This window comes from Macrobrachium nipponense, chromosome 9 (genome assembly GCF_015104395.2).
Source record: "Macrobrachium nipponense isolate FS-2020 chromosome 9, ASM1510439v2, whole genome shotgun sequence".
Lineage (NCBI taxonomy): Eukaryota > Metazoa > Arthropoda > Malacostraca > Decapoda > Palaemonidae > Macrobrachium > Macrobrachium nipponense.
Window position 1 is genome coordinate 89,737,279 of NC_061110.1, and position 24,076 is coordinate 89,761,354.

Genomic DNA, 24,076 nt, shown 5'->3' on the forward strand with positions numbered 1-24,076 from the left:
AGCAAGCCACGCTATATTATATATATATATATATATATATATATATATATATATATATATATATATATATATATATATATATATAGAGAGAGAGAGAGAGAGAGAGAGAGAGAGAGAGAGAGAGAGAGAGAGAGAGAGGCTAGTATATATATATATATATATATATATATATATATATATATATATATATTTATTTTACACATGTGTGTGTGTGGGTGGGTGTATTATATAAGCACGGCTATATATAAATAAATATAGATGTATAAACCACTAAGAAAATTATACTGGGCCTTTGTGTGTGTGTGTGGTATTGGAAAAATGCAGACTTTTTCAGCTTTGGTTTGAATTCCAACATAATTTTGCCATTTTGTTACTCTTACTGGCAATATAAATTTTGCTTTCTTCCATACCCTCGCTAACACACGCGCACGCACATGTGTGCAAAGTTATTCCAGGCAGATCAAAATTCGGTTACGTATATATATATCATACCACAACACCTAGACCTGTTTCAGAACACCGATAACCGACACATTTTTCAGTAAGGAAAAGTTATGAATTGTGTATTTCGTAATTGGCACTAATATTAAGATTTTTTCCCAGCGTACTTAGTTACTTTAAAACAAAAGAACATACACAAAACCAATGATAATTAAACGATAGGAATGTGGTATACCTTTGTCAATATAACTTTTGTGTAGGAAATAAGCATTGTAGAGGCTATTGCACATTCCGAACATCATGAATTTACTGACACACTTCGGGTCACATACCAACAGTATTCAGGCGTGTCAAGTCAATTGATGGCCCAGGTAGATAGAAAACCATTAAATAACAACTGCTCAGATGCTAACTGGCATACTATAACAAATACGAACGTATCCATTAGGGAAGATTTGCGGGCTGCTGTGAATCAAGGCTGGCTAAATCTAACTATTATGAGGACGATCAGACTAAGTTCGAGATCCTATGAATGTATGTAAATGTATGCTGCTGTATGCTAATACATCTGTAATCCGAGGCAGTGCTTCGACCTGCTCGCTTCATAAAACCTTTCTCGTCAGTCTTATTTTATTTGTTTATTTTTTTTATAGCTGAAGCGTTTGTGTTCGCAGTATATATTGGGTGATACAGAATCCCCAATTGAAACGTTCAAAGGATTTATCACCGGCGGGGCACTTTCAATAATTCGGTTTCTCAACTGGGTCACGGTTGCAAATTAACAGGCAATGAATGTGGCTTGAAAATGAGAGGGAGGAGGGGGAGGGGGAGGGGGAAAACTGTGACATAGAACAGTCATTTTAAGTTGATTGAAGTGTACCTCATTCGTTATCCGCCTCTTGATGCGTGCGTTTCTATGCCTGTGTGTGCAGTGCAAGGCTAGACGCTGCTTGAAAGACCTACTCTCAAGAGAGTTCACATAAGCAGGATGTATGTTCCACCTTTCCTCAGGGATACTTTTGACAGACGTATCCCTCAGGAGAGGTGGAACATATCCCCTGCCTATGTGAACTCTCGAGAGGGACTGAGAATTTCCAGCCCAGTGATTGGCTTATCAACAGTCAATCAGGAGCGTCGTAAGGGACTGGCCTAGACATCAGATGCACGGGCGATGTGAATCTACTACAGTAGGTCTGTCAGAGGAGGAATAAGTATGTTAGGGAATACCACAGGAAAATGACAGACTGAAGATCAGTACTACCAAGCTCTTTCCCGTAATTCATTCACGCATCGTCGGGAAAGCGCTTGGCACTGATCTCCTGCTTGTCATGTTCCTGTGGTATTCGCATATATATATCATATATATATATATATATATATATATATATATATATATATATATATATCATATATATATATATTTATATTTATATATAGATCTATATATATATATATATATATATATATATATCTATATATATTATATATATATATATATCTATATAGATATGATATAGATATATATATATATATATATATATATATATATATATATACTATATATATATTTATATATATAGGTATATATATATAGATATATATAGATATATGTATATATATATGTATATATATTATATATATATATATAATTATATTTATATTAACATATCTATATATATATGTGTGTATGTGTGTGTGTACACCAGATGACGTTATCTATACAGGGATGCTGGAAAGAATAAAAAGAAGACGATTAAATAAAATAATTGTTCAGAATTTAAAACAAAATCTTTATGCTACTCCGAACGCCTTATTCCAGTCGTCTCCCTTATTGGGAGCAGAGGCCACCGTAATAAGGAATCTGATCCTCCTCTGCCTCTTATGCGTATGGAAACTCCATATCTCTGAATAACGATCGCTTATGGCACGGATACCTCGCCCCGGATAGCTGCTAGCTAGCTCGGATACCTCGCCCTTTTTGGGGGGCCGGTCGATGCGAGTACGTTTAGCCTGCCTGACTCTATGTAGCAATGAGAGCACTGTGTCACAGCCTTTCCCTTTAGGTCTGACGTGTTCCTGCTGGCCGATTGTTACGCCTGCTGTAATATTTCTTTTGCGATATTGCCTGCTGCTAACCATTCCAGCCATTGTCCACTCGTATACCGCAATGCGTTAGCTTAAGAGAGTACCTAGCATTACTTTCGCGTTATGGGACACCCTGGTTCTCAGAAGTGCCGTAAGGGCTCTCAGCTTGAACGATGTATGCAGGTCGCGAGTTCAATAAGACCATCGCTTTTCAAAGAGAAATCAACCACATTATAGAATCGGAAAAAATAATCCTATTAAAGACGTGTTTTGACCAAAATTCAGTATAAAATTGTAAGCTTTCAGACAATATAACTGTTAAATATAGAACCTCCACAATAAGTGTTAATTAGAGTTCAATTTCTAGACGAGTTTCTACCGGACATTCCAGGAGTCATCACCAAGGACAAGTGTCCATTCCAGCTGAGTTTGAAGGAATACTGGAACTGGTAGAACAGTTTCTGCACAGTTTGAGAACAGCTATAGCTACTACTACGGGACTTCTGGTATTGGGCACTATTGTCTCATTAGCAACACGCTTCAAACTTTGATGATAGCTAATTTAATCTCTGCTAATGCAGCTCACTCCTTCTCCTGCTGCTGATATTCAGAAGCATTGTCATTTCTTAATGGCTATGATTTAGTGATGGATATCTCGGTTAATTTTATTTATTAATAAACTATTTTTCCCTGTTATGTATGCGATGGGTTTTTGTCTATTAGGATAATGTATTAATAATTAAGTCGTCTATTATTTTTGCTTACTCGGGGAGTAAGCCTACAAACTACTTTGTTGTTGTTGGGGCTGGGTACGGCGGGGGGTGGGGGGGATTAAAAAAAAGCCCAAAAAGGCCGGTAAAAGGTGTTTCGCGTTGAGTTAAAAATACAGGAATTTCAGGATAAATAAGATATTTATGATTTATTCATGAGAATGAAAATATAAAAAAAATAAATAATGCGCATGTTAAACAGTACAGAAAATTATTTCTAATAAAATGTAGCTTATTTATTTTAATTTTCGTTGATGAAACAACGCTCTATTTGACCGAGTAAACTGGAGGTCGGATCACGCCTTGTGTAAAGATTTGTTACTTCACCAGTTAATGGCACTTTGTTATTTTTATCCGCATAAGAAACTAAGTAAATTTCATTTTGTTATTTTTATCTGCATCAGAAACTAAATAAATTTCATTTTGTTATTCTTATCCGCATAAGAATCTAAGTAAATTTCATTTTGTTATTTTTATCCACATCAGAAACTAAATAAATTTCATTTTGTTATTTTTATCCGCATCAGAAACTAAGTAAATTTAATTTTGTTAGTTTTATCTGCATCAGAAACTAAATAAATTTTATTTTGTTATTTTTATCCGCATAAGAAACTAAGTAAATTTCATTTTGTTATTTTCATCCGCATCAGAAATAAATTATTTTTCCTTCATTCGCAGTATTAATGAATTCGCTCGTTTCTATCTAAGTCTTAATACTTTCTTAATTCATTTCTCTCAGTCGATCAGGCTCCTTCTTTATTCAAAGGTTACAGGAGCAGCGTGAAAAATTCTCCTCTGACAAGATAAATAATCTAACATTATTCCCTTTTTTCCTGTAGCTCCATCATTACCGAATCCCATCCCTTTGTTTACAAGAGCTTCGAAGTAAGTTTAATATTTTCCCTCTAATATAGCTTCCGACTTAACCTGGCCTCGTTTTTTTTTTTTTTTTTTTTTTTTTTTTTTTCAGGCATCGTTCCTCCCCCAGGTAGTTTCAGCATGATGGATGTAGTGGGCCTGAAAAGCAAGGCGAAGCAGACCCCCTCCAATGCCCCCCAACTACTAATTTAGGGCGTTTACATCCCCAATTTACGCCCGATGTTCAGAGGGGTTGGTAGCAATTTCTTCTACCCAGGAGAGATTTCTTAGTCTCCTTCCCCCTTTTGCTTAGATGAAAAAGAGGGAGAGAGAGAGATCCGCCTTTAATTGTGGTTATTTGTAGCACATCCAATTCCATCCGGTTTATCTTGGATCACTATCAGATTTAGAAGTTGGTCTCTTTTTTTCAATATATTATTATTATTATTATTATTATTATTATTATTATTATTATTATATTATTATTGATTATTATATTATGAGTCTCAGGGGAAACTTCGCGTCCCCACAAAAGGAATAGAATTGAATTTTACCTTCAATAAATTCTACGGGAATTTGACTACCGCCACCGGCATTTTTAATAAAATTAAATCGACTTTGACTATTACCTATCTGGGACATGCCAACCTTTGGTGCGTTGCTCACCAGTTTAAGCAACAATGAGAAAACAATATTTAGAAAAATAGAGAAAAACCTTTATAAGATTAACGGAGCTGAGGCAGCAATTACTTTCAATAAAACTTGTTTAAATGAGGTTTTACTTCCAGCATATTATTATTATTACTATTATTATTCCACAATAGCAAGAGTCACTAAAATGGTGAAGATCTCCACAGTGGCGTAAGTGTAAATATAAATTAGAAATATACATAAACAAACGAGAACTTTTGTATTTGTGTATGTAGGAATGTCTTTCATCTTGGGTGAGCCCTGAATCATTTCTATTGCCTCTGCTTCAAAGGAAGTGTCTCTCTCTCTCTCTCTCTCTCTCTCTCTCTCTCTCTCTCTCTCTCTTAACCTGAGAAAGAAAGTTCTTTGAAACTTTCCTTAGTAGTCATTCTCCTTCTGTCTTTTCCCACGAAAGAAAGAAAAAATAAGGAAAAATTTAGAAAAAAGTAATGAAAAAAAGTAATAAAGCAAAGAAAACAAATTTCGGAAAATACTCACCTTCTCTATACTTATCTCTCTAGTAAGATATACGTTTCGTTATCTCTCTCCTTGGTGAGCAGCACTGAAAATAGTGATAAACAAACGACATCAAAATAGTCTTCTATATAAATATATACGATATATAAATCGGGAAGCACTATTTTGACTAAGCCTTCTGTAATCTTTAAAGAGGAGTGATTAAATAATATATATATATATATATATATATATATATATATATATATATATATAATATATATATAATATGCAGTCATTTTTAACTGTATTATTCGTCTCTCCTCGAATTCATAGTTCTACTAGCGTTTTGTTAAAAAATAATCAATTGGTTATGTTCTGCAAATTCCTCTCTCTCTCTCTCTCTCTCTCTCTCTCTCTCTCTCTCTCTCTCTCTCTCTCTCTCTCTCTCTCTCTCTCTCTCTCTCTGTGGGCAGAGACTAATTGAATATGCGAACAGCGACGCTCGAACTTCAATCATGGAAATCAGGACTCGTGTAGCGACGGAGAGGTGAAAGTTCGTTCCGGGACTGAAGTTTTCGCAAAAACGACTGCTTTGTATTTTCGTGTCTGTCTGTCCGTCCGTCTGTCTTGAAGTATCTCTCTCTCTCTCTTCTCTCTCTCTCTCTCTCTCTCAGAAGCAACTTAGACAGACGGCCCTGAGGAAGTGTACCCTGCTTGAATTTCCGCGGGGTTGTTTACATTGCCAGGGGTACTGTAGGAGGACAGTTTTGCGCCCACGATGTTTAGTGCCAAGAGTAGTATCCGGAGACACGCTCATGGTCACACATTATATTTTCATAGTTCATGAATAATGCATATCGACATTAAACCCCTTGGCGGGTATACTTGTACTCAGCCTTTGTGAAATTTTACACATAACTTATATTAACAATTCTTACATACTTCCTTTGTAATAAAACATAAAACATTGTCAGTACATAGGCTTGGATATAGAGTACAAAGATAAGTAGACTTAAGAATACAAAATTAACTTAAAAAACAAGCCATTGAAGCGAAGTTGTGATTTCTTTTTGTTTTTATCGACGAGTATTTCTTTAGTCTTTTTTTTCGTTTGCTTTGCTTTTTTCCATTACCATGAATATCTCATGGCCGATGACGTGTGCATACGTAATAATACTATACGCTTTCGAGGGGTGAATGGTGAAGCTTGTGGAAAATGAGTAGATGTCTTAGTAATGAGGTTTTATTTTTGTGATTTCCAGGACGTTCTTTATTAAACAAGATAGGCTTATTTTTATTACATAACTCGAGGTTGAATGTTATAGTGACCTGCATCTGGGGCTTCTGCGAAAGCCACCATTTTATACGAAAATGATTCAGTGCACAAAAACAAGTTAAAATGTTCACTTGCAGAAGACGTAGTTACGTTTAATGAAATAGAACAAGGCGTGATCCGACCTCCAGCTTACTCTGGACGCGTGCAAGATTTTCTACTCGCGCGTAAGTGGTGAACATTATATTCCTAACTTTTAGCGTGAATTAAAAGTTGCTAAAATCTACAGTCAAATAGAGCCTTGTTTCACCGACGAAAATTAAAATAAATATGCTATATTTTATTAGGAATAAATTTTATTTATTTTTTACATTTTCTTTTTAATAAATAAGTCATAGATATTCTATCCTAAAATTCCTGTATTTTTAACTCAACGTGAAACATCTTTTTCAGACCTTTTTATGCGCTTCTATAGACCTTTCCTACCCCCGAAAAAGAACAACAGCAGCAACAAAGTAGTTTGTAGGTTTACTCCCCGAGTAAGTAATAAAGTGAAATTATGTAGTTGACGCAGAGAAATTGTGTCAAAGAACAAAGTATATTACGGATTTTTTTAAAGAGTCACTGAATGTATTTCCATATGAAAATACTGCAGTGGAAATGGAGAGCAAATACATGAAAAGGCTATTAACAAATAAATAAGCCTCTATAATATACTTACCGTGTTTACGCTTTTCACCTTTGACTTTGTAATACAATGCATTTATTTTGATAGAATATTTTGTCGTATCTTATTATATTTAATTTTTTCTTCATTTCCAAAATATCTTAGGAAATGGTTCGATGCATACATAATGTTAAAGTACATTGATGTTTTCGTATGTGCACTCATTTAGATATGGTTGTCATTTTACGCATTTATGAGGTTTTTTTCATTTTCTTTTTATAAAACGAAATTTCGAATCGATTCACCCAAACGTTCAAATCGGCTGAAATGGAGCAACTTCTTTCGGTCGTATTGACAAACAAAATCCTCTCAGCAACGTGTGTAACCTTAGACTTTTTTTTTTTTTTTTTTTTTTATCTGGAACGTTTTTATTTACATAAAGAAATGAAACTCATTAAGGTTCATTTCGTCTGCGAAAATTTTGAGTTCAGTTTCTGAAGTTAAAAACAGTTGTTCGGGGATCGATATCTATAGATGCGAGTGCAGAGTTAAATCTTTCAGTATGGACAGAGCAGTCGTCTATTTCATAAATTATGAGCCTTAGATACAATTACTCAATTATCTTTCTCTCTGATCGCCAGTACAGTTTTATTTATGTTTGCTTTATGTACGTACATACGTGTCTAAATGTGTTGTACGTTAAGGTGCAGCTAACAAAAATCGAGAGCAATATCATTTTATTGGCTGACACCCACTTCGGTCAATGGATAAACACTGTGGTTTTGAGCAGTGTCCAAAATATCCTTGTAGAAGTTTCGGGGCTTACTTGTATCCCTTTGTGATCCCTACGGAGTCCTTCTTGAAGCCTTCCCCTCTTATCCTTGAATGTCCTATGGGGACCTTTGTTTCTCATACTTCTCCGCACTATCTCATACTTCTTGGCCCTTTCTTCGTTATTGGTTTTCAAGTTGTTTACATTGTGGCAACTGGTTCGTCATATCTGCACAAACGACACTTAGATTGGAGGTCTGTCAAAGGTGAAATTATTTGAGTTCACATTTAGGCTATGAAATTATAATAACCCTCTTCTATTTAATGATAAAACTTGCAAGAAAAAGAGTTCGACGATGCTTTAACAACAACATACGTTTTGATTTTCATTTCGTTAACTTCCTGACAAAGATTCAACGCATATCTTTGAAGCAAAAAATGAGCTTTCCTTTTCATATAATGCTTTCATTAATGTTTGAAAAAGCTCAAGGTCATACTCAGAGTTGTTTGGAATGCTGTTGTCCGAGACGCTTTATTCATAAGACTTATAAGTGGAATTTTTTAATAAATAGAAAAAAAAATTGATAAGATGATAAAGACAACCACTTTAAAGAATTTCACTTTTAAATAGTCAAGCTAATCTCAAAAGGCAAGTGTTAAAGATCTTCCCTTTTCAAAAGACGGGGGATCAAACTTATAATGTGGCTCAATGAGTCAAGCACTTACGATCTAGACACTAGAAATGTAAAGTAAATCGAAGATAATAGGAGGTTACCTTCTTAGTATACCAATTTAATGAGCATACATAACCTCAATTTTGACAGTCAAAACCTCAAGAGATATGTGTTTATGTCGACAACAAATAGCCTAAGTTATTTTCAGGCGTAACATCAGAACAGCATACAAGACGCACTATCACTCTTTACAAATCCCATCTCTAAGGGGCGAGATGATGGTGGACTGATTTTTCCGTTGGAACCATTTATGTATATATACAGAGCCATTGAAGAGAGCTGAGTACTTTTATCTGTTTACTTGACGGCCCTGGAGTGGGTCTTTGTGGACGCCACAATAACACGTCTGAGAAGTTTAGACTTTGGCTTTTCCGTCCGCCTCTCGCCAAGTCTCTCTGTCGATTCCGCCACACGTCAGGGGAGATATTCACTCCAAGGATCCCGTATACAGAATATTTCGAGGATGCTAACATAAAGCAGTTCTCGTTGTATATGAACATTTTCTGACGTTTTTATCTATTTATTTATTTGTTTACTTTTTTCTTTTATAATAACTGATCTCTTCTTTCTCTACCTCCTGTTCTTTTCTGTTACTGATTTCAAGTGAAGACCAATATACAGGGTGTCCATAAAGTCCCAGAATTGATTTTATAAAAAATTCTCTGTTCCGCTATTGACTTCAGAGAATTTTGTATAAAATCAATTCTGTAATTTCTGCCATTATTATTTTCAATAAAGTATGTTTGAAAGGTCTGTTTACAGCATACATTTATTATTATTATTATTATTATTATTAATCTGTTAAATAGAATGGCCAAATTAACCGAGTTTATTTTATATATTGTTTTTTCTATTTTCCTTACAATTCGCTTCTCAGGCTCAGCGATGTTGAAGGAAAATAAAAAAAAACAATATATAAAATCAACTCTCTTAATTCTGCATTATTTTTAACAGCATTTGCCTAAAATATATTATTATTATTATTATTATTATTATTATTATTATTATTATTATTATTATTATTATTATTATTAATTATTATTATTATTGTACTTAGGAAGCAGACCCTCTCTCAAGCATACTTTATTAAAAGTAATGGCTACTTCAGCAGCATTACACTTGTAGAGATTCTTCTCTATTTTCCGAATAGCGGCTTTTTCCGTGCTACTTAGACAGGCTAGTAGAGCGCCTATGGAGGTCATGACTCTGTATTTGATCATGACCTCCATAGGCGCTCTACTAGCCTGTCTAAGTAGCACGGAAAAAGCCGCTATTCGGAAAATAGAGAAGAATCTCTACAAGTGTAATGCTGCTGAAGTAGCCATTACTTTTAATAAAGTATTATTATTATTATTATTATTATTATTATTATTATTATTATTATTATTATTATTGTATGCTGGAAGTAAACCCTCTTTTAAACATGTTTTATTAAAAGTAATTGCTGCCTCAGCTGCATTAATTTTATACAGGTTCTTCTCTATTTTTCTAATTATTCCATTTCATTGTTGCTTAAACTGGTGAGCAACGCACCGAAGGTTGACATATCTCAATTAGGTAGAACGATTGGATTTTATATGGTAAAAATTTCAGTTGGGGTAGTCAAATAAAATTACTTTTAATAAAACATATTATTATTATTATTATTATTATTATTATTAATTATTATTATTATTATTATTATTATTATTATTATTATTATTATTATTATTAATTGTTATTATTTTTTTTTTTATTGTTATTATTATTATTATTATTATTATTATTGTTATTATTATTATTATTATTATTATTATTATTATTATTCGATATAATCCAAGGAAGAAAAAATAAAAAAACAAAAAAACTAATCATTAGTAGGAGATAAGAAACAGACAAAGCCTTTTGGTGGATTCCCCAGGAGGATTGAGGAACGTTTCCAGAAAGCTTTCACTTTGATGAGGGGTGAAATGAAGGTGAAATAACAATAGCTGCTGCGTGAACGTTTCCGGGTATCTCTATGAAATTGCAGTTATGGACAAGCACAGGGGAACTTGGAAATTTAAACCTGTATTTTCAGTTATCAACTTCCAAACGTATTTGCGGTGTGAGACTTATAATATATATATATATATATATATGATATATATATATATTCTATATATATATTATTATATATATATATATATATAGATATCTATATATATATATATTACAAGGGAAATGGAAAAACCCTGACCTATTTAGGATGAGAATTGGGACGAATATAATATATCTATATATATATATATATATATATATATATATATATATATATATATATATATTTATTTATTTATATATATATTGCAAGAGCAATGTGAAAACCCTGACATATTTTAGGATGAATATTGGGACGAAAAACTGGAAATAAGTGGAGATTTGACGAACTTGAAAGCACCATCTGACAGAATTGCCGAACTGTTTGCATATTAAAATAAAAATTCGTCTTGTAGATGAGGTAGTATTAATCCTCATCTACTAAAACCGTCGGTTACGATAAAGTTTGGCTTCAACTCGACAATGAGTTCCTATGTTTGTGAATGTAAAAATATATAATGTGTGTGCGTGAGTGTGTATAAAAACGTTCATTAAACAAGTTGAAAAGCTCTTTCACTTTATGATTTAGACCACTTGATCTAAGTTAACATTTTCGGGATATAAAACAGAATTTGTTGTTTTAGAAACACTGCGATTTGGTTCAACAGCGCAGCTTGAAATCGTGAGCCTAACTTATCTGTTAAGCATTTCCATGTATGGAGACTTTAATAAGAAAATCCACAAACATATTTCCGTGTATGGAGACTTTCAACAAGAAAATCCACAAAGTTACTGGAAAGTTCCATCGAGTTTTGCGAGTGACAATTTCCCCCTCTCTGTTCTCAGAGACAACTGGGAGCGGTTGCATTTATAGTCCGGGAAAAATATAAGCCAAACGCTGTTTTTTTAAACAGATATTCAAAAATAAAGCTCGTCCATTTTTGTTAATCAGTGAAATTTCTAAGTTCATTCTCAAAGTTCTGGACAACAGCCTTAAGGGTATTAGCGTCCCACCTCGGTGGTCGCGGGTTCGATTCTCGGCCATTCCATTGAGGAGTGAGAGATGAGTATTTCTGGTGATAGAAGTTCACTCTCGACGTGGTTCGGAAGTCACGTAAAGCCGTTGGTCTGTTGCTGAATAACCACTGGTTCCGTGCAACGTAAAAGCACCATACAAACAAAACAGCCTTAAGGAGAATTATAACCAGTATTTTGTGAAAAAGCGAAAAATACAGTGAAGAGTTATGGAATCGTAATTTTGGGTACAGGTAACTTTTTGGGCCTACTGTAATGTTCAAAAGAAGCCAAGGCTGAGGTTATTAATGTTATTTTTATTTAGAAATTGAAATTCCTGAATGAATTGAATGGCTTCCTTTAGACTCCATTCATTTTTGACATTTCTAGAACATATATTGGCTTTTCTGCCTTCGTGTCCTTCAAGCGTGAAATCTGACGAAACTCTATGAAAAAGGATTACCGCACACAAAAGAAAAAGAAACTTTTATAACGCTAAGTGTAGCAATCCGCAGATTGCTTCGTTCGGCGAAGATTGCTTTTCCCTGCCCCCACCCACACCCCCCTACCCCACCCCCTCGCCCAACCATCCACCATAACTGCCAAGTTGTGAAGTTCCCTCTCACCTACTTTCCTTCCCTTCTTCTGTCCCATAATCTCCATTATTCTTCCCATCGCGTCTATTACTTCCTCCCATCCTATTTCCCTTCATAACCTAAGCTTAGATAAAGGCACTTGGCTCTCTCTCTCTCTCTCTCTCTCTCTCTCTCTCTCTCTCTCTCTCTCTCTCTCTCTCTCGTCCGTCAGACTTTTCGCATAAAAACGCACAAAAACGACGCCACTAAGTGAGTGCAGTTACCCTAAATTCCTATGCACTTTAGCGAGCTTGAAAAATCACCAGGAATGCTTTCACTCACAGAAGAAGAAGAATAAGAAGAAATTAGCAAGTTCGCGAATGATCTGGATGCTCTCATCTCGTTACAGTTCTAATGGAAAAGTGCACTTGGGCGAAATGCTCCCGGGATTAAAACCCCTAATGCAATAGCATATTGCAAATAAGGGAAGGCTGCTCTCAGGCTATCAGAGAACAGTGAAGAGAAATATTTTTAACGACCCCTCTAGATTTCATCGTCTGCGTCGCGATCTCTTGGGGGAGCCGTTTTGCCCCTTCTCAGGGAGCTGATTTTGTTCTTTGGGTCGGGGTAGAACAGAACCAGTTTCCAGTGCAAGCGCGAGGATTGTTAAGTATATCTTAGTTTTACCAGACCACTGAGCTGATCAACAGACAGCTCTCCTAAGGGCTGGCCCGAAGGATTAGATATTTTTTACGTGACTAGGAACCAATTGGTCACCTAGCAACGGGACCTACAGCTTATTGTGGGATCCGAACACCACATTATATCGAGAAGTGAATTTATAATCACCAAACATAAATTCTTCTGATTCCGCGTTGGCCGAGCCGGGAATCGAACTTCGGAACACCGGGAGGATTGTGGTGGAATTTTGAAGTGAGGTAAGAGGAAGAATTAGGAGAGAGGAGAATAAAGGGTGAACACTATTTTATAGTGATTTGTGGAGTCGAATGCTGTAACCTTTTATAGGTACGACATGTCACCTGTTTAACCCTACTTTCAATAGAACTTGATCATTTTCCCTCTCTACATTTTGTGTTCCATGAGAGAATCAAGATAAACATTGAGTTTCTTCAAAGTTACTCCCACAAATGGCAGATCAGTGCTAACACGATCACTAGGCCTTGATGTAGTAGATCAATTACAACTCGGGGTTCAAGAATCTCTCTAAAGAGCTTTAAGGTGACATGAAGCGTATATCATTATCATCAATAGTCGCATCCAGTTCACTTCTAGAACTCCCTCCACGATTGTAAGCGGCCGGATTGTCTTCGGCCTTAGGTACTTATTCAGTCATCGTTCTCTGAACTTGAAAAAAGTCTTTCTCCTAACTCAGAGAGTTCGATTCTTGGGCATTCCATTGAGGGGTGAGAGAGATGTATTTCTGGTGAAAGAAGTTCACTCTCGACGTGGTTCTCGGAAGCCGCGTCAAGCCGTTGGTCCCGTTGCTGAATAAACCCCTGGTTCCATGCAACGTCAAAACACCATACAAACGAAAACAAAACAAAAACTTTCTCCCAACTAGTAAGCTATAGAAGACACGCAAGTCCGTACCCAACAATTATTTACACTATACACATCAACAACCGTCAGTTTTTTTGTTTTTTTTTCGTTCTTCTGACTCGGTCGTTGTCATAAAGCTTCGCTTCTCAAGGGGACGGGAAAGACTTTACGTTCATCTCCTCAGTTCGAGACAGAAAAAAGGGGGGTCTGAGAATTATCACGTCGGATGATGAGGGCCTCTCGAGGAACGGGAAGGAAATGTGGTTATTACAGAATTTCATCCTAAAGTCGCTTTTCCTTAGGGTACAGTGTGTCTTCTTTCATGCTCTCTATCGTGACGTAATCACTCTCTTCTCCTTCATCCGAGAGATAAAATATTATCATAATAAACAGTTACGCCTTGAAGATAATGAAAAGAAATTTATGAACATGTTAAATTTATGAACATGTTTTTCCAGGTCTTGACTTTTCGATGAAAATACAAACTTTGCTCTCACATTTGTATTTAATTTTTTAGTTTTTTATTTGTGTCTTTTCAACAAGGATTTCTTTCATTTTTTCCCCCTACATTAACTCCACGGATCGTCACGATACACACACACACACACACACACACACACACACACACACACACATATATATATATATATATATATATATATATATATATATATATATATATATATATATATATATATATATATATATATACTGTGCCTTAATGGGTTTGGGTTTGACAATATCTAAGAGTGGTTTTGCTAGATATTCTAAATATAAAAAGATCCATGGCCCAGAAACATTCAAATACGTCTCTCCATCCGTTCAGTTCACTCATCTAATAATCTAGTAGAGCCTACACGGTAGAATACTTTCAGGATCACTTTTGTCTCACGAGTCACTCGTATGTCTTACTTATATTCGGAAAACAGCTCGAAAAAAATGGTTTTTCAAAACACCTGTGTCCTGTATGAGTCAAATCAAGAAATAAATAAAAGTCAGCAAGCAGCAGCCTCCTCACGCCACTGCTGAAATATTTACTTTATTTTCAGTTGGTAAGAAAATCGTAGGTTGAATCCTGATTAGGATTTCTCCCCGTACTTCGTCTTCCTCATTCACTTCCTTCTCCGTCTCTAGTTCTTCCCGTACCTTCTTCTACTTCTTCTTCTTCTTCTTCTTCTTCTTCTTCTTCTTCTTCTTCTTCTTCTTCTTTCAGACCGTGGAAGAGAGACAGCTGCAATAATCCGCTCGAGTAGCTTTTAAGTAACGTACTATTGGACATTTCTAGGTGGGTGGCAACAAACTCTCTTTTCAAAATGGAAAAGTCAATGTTAACAGAAATACTGTTGGGAAAATTCAGTGTTTAACAGAAAAACGATGGCAACTTCCTGACAATATATTTTCCTTTGTTTCAATTTTGTATTTTTGGTTAAGGAGAGATATTCCTCGGCATAGTTACTTCGTTCCGAGCTTACCATGGAGTGTTTTTGTTTTAGGAAACTTTCCCGTTTATGGGAATTTCTTCTTTGAGGATTACAGGAATACTTTCCCTTTGTTATACGGTCTTAAAAAACTTCAATTAAAGTACTAAAAGGAATAAAGTTATTTTTCCCTCATTGACTTCGTAAGGCTTAGTTAGCACGCTGCATAATGTTCGAGGTTTGAGGTATTGGTAATAAGAAAATAGATGAAAAATGTTAGGCAGAGAAGCATGAGAATACTGTTTTGGATATATTGGGAAATATATATGTGTATAACATATATATTATGAAATATATGTATGTATATATATGCATATATATATATATATATATATATGTGTGTGTGTGTGTGTGTGTGTGTGTATATAGTATTTACCTTGGGTTGATGATTCGAAAGCTTTTTGTTGTTATCCATCAATTTCCTTATCTCTTTAGTGGCGCATCTCTCCTGGGTTTCTGAAGGATCAGAAAAAAAAAAACATTTCTTTGAGGGTCGTTTGCGAGCAAAACTGAAAACTGAAATTGGGTCCATCAGGATAAGAAGCTTAAACCTCCCAAATGGACCAGTATCATCCCACAAACAAGACAAAAATATATGATGAAGACCTGCAGATAAATACGCTGTATATACAGATAACTAGAAGTAATTTTTTTCATCTGGTATTAGAATATTGTTAATATCAGATGTCACCTAGATACAGAGATATCATGCCTATGGTGAAAATGTAAGTTTTGGGCGTTTTTCATTTTGATAGGTTTTGATATTTTTAGATCTATCATTCAAGCATTGTTCCAATCGACTGTCTAAGGTTTGGGTGATGTTACTGCGAGATTGATATTCAGATTCTATTAAACCTCCCCGACATATAGCTGCTGGAATTATAACAATGAGTTGAGGCCAGTCTCATCGTCAAATGACTTCAGTGAGACACCGGGATCTGCGAAAATATTTCAACTTCATTTGTCCTTGGCAGCCCTTTATTAGTTGCATACGGTTGTAAAATATCAGAGCTCAAAAACATCGTTATTTCTTGGCGAATCCGTGCGGGGGACCATTGCACATCCCCTGCAGAATTAATTTCCCTTTGATGTTGATAAACCCTGCACAGCTTTGTGCTTTCGTCTGACAGGACGCAATTATTCATGGGCGGATATTTGTCGACTTATAAATGATTGAACCAGATCCACTACATTGGATCTCTTTCGCTGAAGCTGAGACGTGACAGTAAATCCCTTCACTGCAGCATTTAAAGCTGAGCTGGGACAGGGTTACTCAACAGCAGCTCCCAGTGCTGAACTTGGACAAAGATCTAGTGAGTTAAAAGACCAAAGGTTGAAGGTCTGTCACAGAACGTTACAAAACCAAACACTGACTGATTTTCGACAATAGTGTACTCTGCTTGGATTCCATACAAGGAAAGGGTCGATTTTCATGTACTCTGTTTGGATTCCATACAAGGAAAGGGTCGATTTTCATGTACTTTGCTTGAATTCCATACAAGGAAAAGGGTTGATTTTCATGTACTCTGCTTGGATTCCATACAAGGAAAGGGTCGATTTTCAATGTACTCTGCTTGAATTCCATACAAGGAAAGGGTCGATTTTCCTGAGTTCCAGTTCCAAGATTAACTTAAGGAAATGACTATTATCTTCCAGCTTAATGTTCAGCTGAGTTCTCTTGATTCAGTTCCAATGGAACGGCTAGTTAGTCATAGATTAAGCCAGCCTTGTGCCAGCACGGGCAGCCCATAAAGGCTGGAACGGATCAAGACACTTGAGTTATTAGGGTCAAGGACCAGCTAGTACAATTGTGGCCACTTCTGGGACCTGAGGTCAAGTCTCTCGACCTGCGAAGTAAAAGTCGACTGGGTTAGTAAGTAACTGATCATCCCCATAACTCGAGGGAGAACCTTGGCAAGGGAGGAATCACTCAACATCTGTACCTAAGACTGGTTTGGGCCTTATTTCTATTTCATCAGTTTATCGTATTTTCCTTTAACTTCTCTCTCGAATAAAGGTCTTCGAGGTGTATCTCCAATTTCCAGTACTGAGGCTCAATTAGAGCGACGTCTTTCAGCTGAGATAACAAAGGCTGGGCCAGGCAAATGAGTCATTCAATTCTCGCCGACTAAGGCCCGAACCGAAATACTAATTAAAATGATGAGTCCGAAAGTCCTTTGTGTAAAGATACGCAAATTACGACAGCTAAATTGCTGTTTCATGCTTTTAAAATTCTTCCCGGTGACTTTCATCTCTCTCTCTCTCTCTCTCTCTCTCTCTCTCTCTCTCTCTCTCTCTCTCTCTCCTCGAGAGCCAGAACTATATACCATCGCTATTGGTACCCTAAGTACAAGTTGAGTAAATTTCAACACTTAATTTGCTGTCACTTTTAACATTATTCCTGGTGACGACTTCCATGCGTATCCACATTTCTCTCTCTCTCTCTCTCTCTCTCTCTCTCTCTCTCTCTCTCTCTCTCTCTCTCTCTCTCTTTGTTGGTGGTCAAGTACATGCAATACATTGCGGGAACAAGCACGCGTTGCAGTCGGTAGGTTTGCAAAGTGCCAGATGGAATATCCCATGGCGTCAATTCTTGCATGATTTCCAGAAGCGATATTCGGGATTGTTGCCAAATTGACACCGTCCTAACCCAAAGGCTGACAACGCAGTGAACAAATGGAAGAGTATTACAATGCAAATCCCAGCCCCTCCCTAACTCAACTCGCTACAAAATACATTTAATGAATAATCTACTGCGCTTGAATGTCGTTGGTTAAAATAAACCACTCTATCAGAAAGAGCAAGAATTCAACAGGAAATAAATGCTATGGATTATGTGAAGTATTTTTATCTTCTTTATATCTTCGAATCTGTGTGATGTGGTGTATGTACTACTTTGTATTCAGCACGGGATGTGTTTCATTTTTTCTTTTTTTTTGTCAGGACTTTACGAAGGAAATTCATCATTTATATTATGTTTTGGTTACGTCAGTGTTACTGATTAATCAATCTCTCTCTCTCTCTCTCTCTCTCTCTCTCTCTCTCTCTTTCTCAACGGGAGACTCTACATTAGTTTTCAAAATGACCGATGTATACATACATATGTATATATATATATATATATATAATATATATATATTATATATATATATATAGATATAGATATTATATGGATAGGTAGGTAGATAGATAAGGATTATAATATGAAAGACATTGGGGATTTTTTTGCTAATGTATTAACCGGAAATCTGCTCTACCTGACTAAGATAACTATATTAAATATCTCCAGCCCATTTAATCTGTTCGATAGAACAGCTATTAAGAAATAGCTTTATTTCTTGTATAGAAACATGTGTATCAAGAAATAGACTGAAATACATTATTACTGATAACTGCAAGGCTGATAAGATAACTTGGTTATGATGAACAGATTCCAGCCTTCCTTTCAAGACAGTTCATTCGCTTGGTAGAACCGTTCGTTACTTAGATATTATTGTTGATGGAAAGATTGCCTTCAAAACATCGATAACAATCGGCGAAATAGATTACATTGCTTTTTATTGTCGACGTCGGTCTCCGTCCGCGGATATTTGCGGAACGTTATCCGCACGAAATTCCGTCCACCCTCGGAAAATATTCCAAATTCCGTCCGAGGACCAGCAACTAATGTTATCCATTCCGCAGGGGAGGGAAAGGTTAAAATTGCAAGCGCTGAAACTTGAGAAAACGGAAACCAGTAAAGATTAAAGTGGATGGCTGCTTGAGGACTCTTTAAGCTGCCTTGCTTCGGTGAAGTTCTCGTGGGGGTGGTGGTGGGGGGGAGGGGTGGGGCGCAGGGGGTGGAATTCGCGTTATGCCCCAATACTTGGGTCCGTTCGCTTGGACTGAAAGTATGGCAAATATTCTGTGATATATGATTGTTATTGGTTCTGTTTTATTTCTTTATTTATTTTTCTTTTTTTAAGGTAGGTCACCGTAACGCTAGAGGGGACATTAGGCTATTGGACTATTGACCCAATACTCAAACATCTACAATAATTTAAGGCAAAGTAATTTATAAAAACAAGTATTATCATTATAACACGATTAAAAAAAGAAAAAAAAAAAAGTCTTCCCTATAAAATATTCCTAATAATACGGAAAAGTCTTTCGTACAAACGAGGCTTATAATTGTAACACGATTAAAAAAAAAAAAAAAAAAGTCTTCCTTATGAAATATATAAAAATATTCCTAATAATTCGTTTATATAACATTTTCACGAGAATGTTTCAATCCCTCCTCCACCCTCAAAAGAGAGAGAGAGAGAGAGAGAGAGTAGAGGAGACGAGAGAGAGAGGAGAGAGAGAGAGAGGAGAGATTGAAAAAAAGGAGAGGAGAGGTTAAAAACTTATTGAAAAGACATTTGCGTAAACTTACGTGAGCGAGCGATCCACGAGGAACGACGCCTCAGCTAAGAAAACAAAGACTAGGGACTCCTTTGGAGGACCTTGACATTTATAAAGAGTAATCGATGTCGTGGAAGTGTTTCTTGCCCGATATAACCCGCTGTCAAATTGGGGAGGATTGGGTAGGGTGTGCGGGGTGGGGGGTGGGGTATGGGGTTGGGGGGGGGGGGGGCGGAGTTAAGCCTTCTCTAATTAGGTCACTGTATGAGACACTCAAACGTATACGTTTGTGATGAAGTTTGTTTTTTTAAGTCATTCTCGAAGTTTGAGACAAATGATAGTAATACCCAGAGGATGTTTTACTTTCGTCTTTCTTGAAGTTGGAAAAATAATATTAATACACAGAAGATATTTTCTTTCGTCTTACTTGGAACGGGAAAAATGACAGTAATACCCAGAGGATATTGTCTTTCGTCTTAAAAGTGGAAAAATAATAGTAATAGCCAGAGAATATTTTCTTTCGTCTTTCTTAAAATTGGAAATATATTTGTAATACCCAGAGAATCTTTTCTTTCGTCATTCTTTAAAATTTGACAAATAAGTGATATCCAGATGTTATTTTCTTTTCTCTTTCATAAAACTGGAAAAAAATTAGCAATACCCAGAGAATATTTTCTTCTTTCATAAAACTGGAAAAATTGTAGCAATACTCAGAGAATATTTTCTTCTTTCATAAAACTGGAAAAATTGTAGTAATACCCAGAGAATATTTTCTTCTTTCATAAAACTGGAAAAATTGTAGCAATACCCAGAGAATATTTTCTTCTTTCATGAAATGAAACTGGAATAATTGTAGCAATACATCCCAGAGAAATTTTCTTCTTTCATAAAACTGGAACTGGAATAGAGCAATACCCTATTTCTTCTTTCATAAAACTGACAATTATAGCAATACTCAGAGAATATTTTCTTCTTTCATAAAACTGGAAAAATTGTAGCAATACCCAGAGAATATTTTCTTCTTTCATGAAATGAAACTGGAATAATTGTAGCAATACTCAGAGAATATTTTCTTCTTTCATAAAACTGGAAAAATTGTAGCAATACCCAGAGAATATTTTCTTCTTTCATAAAACTGGAACAATTATAGCAATACTCAGAGAATATTTTCTTCTTTCATAAAACTGGAAAAATTGTAGCAATACCCAGAGAATATTTTCTTCTTTCATAAAACTGGAACAATTGTAGCAATACTCAGAGAATATTTTCTTCTTTCATAAAACTGGAAAAACAGTAAGAATACCCAGAGGGTTTTTTCTTCAGCTAAAAAAATGGAAGTCATTCACGAAAATGATTAGAAAAATAAATACCTCGTTTTGAAAGTGGTTCGCCTTCGAGTATTATTGTCTTGTCATTCAAAAAATAAGGGCATTCATGCCCTTCCTTTCTTCCTCTAAAAAAAAAAATAAAAACGTGAAGGACCTTGTCAAGTGAACTACAGTCAAGTGACATTGTAACATCTAACCTTTACAATTCAAGTGTAACTTATATATTTATATTATATTTGTTATTTTTTTTTATTATTAGAGAGAGAGACAGACTCATTTCATAATCTTGTCTTTAGTGGGTTAAGGGATGAACGGACATCCGGTATTCCACAGACAAACGAAACTAACCTAGAGTGTCTTTTTTGGTCCCACAGCACGCGGGGGGTCCACAGCCTGCGGCGGGAGGAGAGAGACGCCAATCGGCCCCTGTTCTACACTCCGGCACCAAGTTCAGACATGGCCTCCTACAGCTTATGATCCATACTATCGATCCGCTACACGACGGTAGGTACAGATTCCTCCTCCTCCTCCTCCTCCTCCTCCTCCTCCTCCTCCTCCTCCTCTTGGTCACTCACCACCTCTCTCTCTCTCTCTCTCTCTCTCTCTCTCTCTCCGTTTTCCATCTCCTTTTGTTTTATCCTTCCTTTTCTATATTATCTTCTTCCTTCCATCCTTCCTTTATTCGTTTTTTCCTTTCCCCAGTAACCTCTTCTGTCCGCTTCCCACCCCCCCCGCCCCCTCCCCTCCTTAAAACTAGCGTCATCAAAGTGCTTTGGAGATGCTGCAGTAACTAATGTGACGTTACGACGAAAAAAAAAAAGGTATGATTGGAGGAGGGGAGCCTCCTTGTGGGGGTACAGTTCCCCCTTCAGTGGGCTGACGGCGACGCCGAAGGTGAAGTGTCGAGGAAAAAAAAGTAAAGGTATTGTTTTCCGTCTAATAACTGTAGTATATGCTTGTTTCATTCAGTCTTCTGTTCTGAAGTTTAAACTTCCTTTAACTTACTTTGTTCAACCCCTTTATTATTATTGTTATTAATATTATTATTATTATTCATGTTCCTGTTGTTTGTTTGCTTGCTCGGTTTGGTTGGACGTTTTCTTTATGTTCGTTAGTCTCAGGAATCATTTCCCCCTCCCCTAACCCCCGCCCCACCCCCTTCAGTAGGCGTAGAAGAAAATCAAGTGCTGATGTTATTCGGCAATGCTTTCAGTACGTTCTGTGTCATGAATTTCCCGTAACGGCCAAGCCGTTAGTAAGCTCATAACGGGAGACAAGGCAAGAAACAGCGGAGAATTCTGTTGCAGATCTCTGTCTCTGTTATCGAAGCCCTTCCTCTGTTTCTTCTGTTGGCTCGCCCGTGTCGCAGGTACGAAGATTTAAAAATATATTGACGATTTGGTTAGCTATTTCCCGTCCACCGTGTGACATTTATTCCTGCAAAGGGCCGATTCCATCGAACGGCACACCTTTATTTTGACATCGTTGTCTCGTCCCCTTTTCCATTTATTGTTATCAGGGTTTTATGCTGTTTATGTACCGGTATTTGTTTTGGTCCTTTTTTTCTTATCCAATTAGCCCGTCTCCAAGCGTTCACGGTGACGTCGTGTCTACGTGTGCAAGGGTAATGTTCAATACTATTGCATGGTTGTATTTCAATTTCATATATTTAGTTGAATTATCATTTTCTGTTTTTTTTTTATTTAGAAGTTCCCTCGCCATTTTTTTTAATCTCCTTTCCCCCTACTTTTTTTGGTTTCATGTTTATTATAGTATCATGAACTAAGAGGCATAAGCCCAGGCATCGTTAGAAAGTCGACTTTCTCTTTTAAAGAGAAAGCATTCGACTTTCTCTTTTAAAGAGAAAGTATTCGAATTTCTCGTTAAAGAGAAAGCATTCGACTTTCTCTTTTAAACAGAAAGCCTTTGACTTTCTCTTTTAAACACAAAGCCTTCGACTTTCTCTTTTAAACAGAAAGCCTTCGACTTTCTCGTTTAAACAGAAAGCCTTCGACTTTCTCTTTTAAAAAGAAAGCCTTCGACTTTCTCTTTAAAGAGAAAGCATTCGACTTTCCCTCTTGAGAAAGTAGCCCCGACAGCATCCATCTTGAGCCACGAGAAGGATTAATTGTGGTAAGTACTCCCGCCCATCCATTACGTGTTTTTTAAATATATATATATATTTTTTCGTTTTTACCCTTTTCCTTTTTTTATTTTTCTTCTTTGTTTATGTCTTTTTTTTTTCATGTATCCCATTATGTCAGTAGAGCAGTGAGCAGCCAACTATAAACAAGGAAGAGTCCTTTTATCGGTTATTTATTTCACTTGTAAAGGAAATATGTACAAACTTCTACACACACGCACACACACATGAAAGCACACGAATGCACATCAGTGCACGTACGAGCACATTACATCAACATTATAAAATGGACATGCATATGCACATTAATATTATTACGTCATCTAGACGGGTAGATTTTCTGTACTTGTGCTTATAACCGTATATGAAATTATGTCTGCAACAAATAATAACATTTATCTCCTTTCCATTGAGGTATTTTTTAGCCATGAAAGGAAGCGGATATATATTTTGGAAAAGAAAAAGTCTCGTGAAATTCAGCACTTGCCTATCAAGTAAAATTAATTATAAATTCGTCGTTTTTAATTGTGTAATTAAATTTAAGGACTGAAGCGTTTGAATTGTCCTTAATATTATTGTGTCGTATGTTTATGACTCTTCAGTTAATGGTCGTTTTAAAACCTCGCTACATTAAACAGTCAAAAACGTCAAGTATTTACGAAGGAAACATTTTTCCATTTGATCTAAGTGTTTTATTTATTTTTTTTAAGTAGATGACATTTTCTTAGATCAATCTGAATTTTCCAAAACTCTTCAAACCTCTCTAACATTTCTCCAATTAGTTAA

General features: G+C 36.0%; 1 protein-coding gene across 10 annotated transcripts in view; it reads left to right on the top strand.

Moving 5' to 3' along the window:
• Positions 1-24,076, top strand: part of LOC135218566 (sodium/potassium/calcium exchanger 2-like) — a 490,480-nt gene that overhangs the window by 357,290 nt on the left and 109,114 nt on the right. For all 10 annotated transcript variants that reach the window (XM_064254943.1, XM_064254946.1, XM_064254942.1 and 7 more), the window contains one exon: positions 21,522-21,651. In XM_064254943.1, coding sequence (XP_064111013.1) covers positions 21,522-21,651 — 130 coding nt within the window. The remainder of the gene's footprint in view (positions 1-21,521; positions 21,652-24,076) is intronic.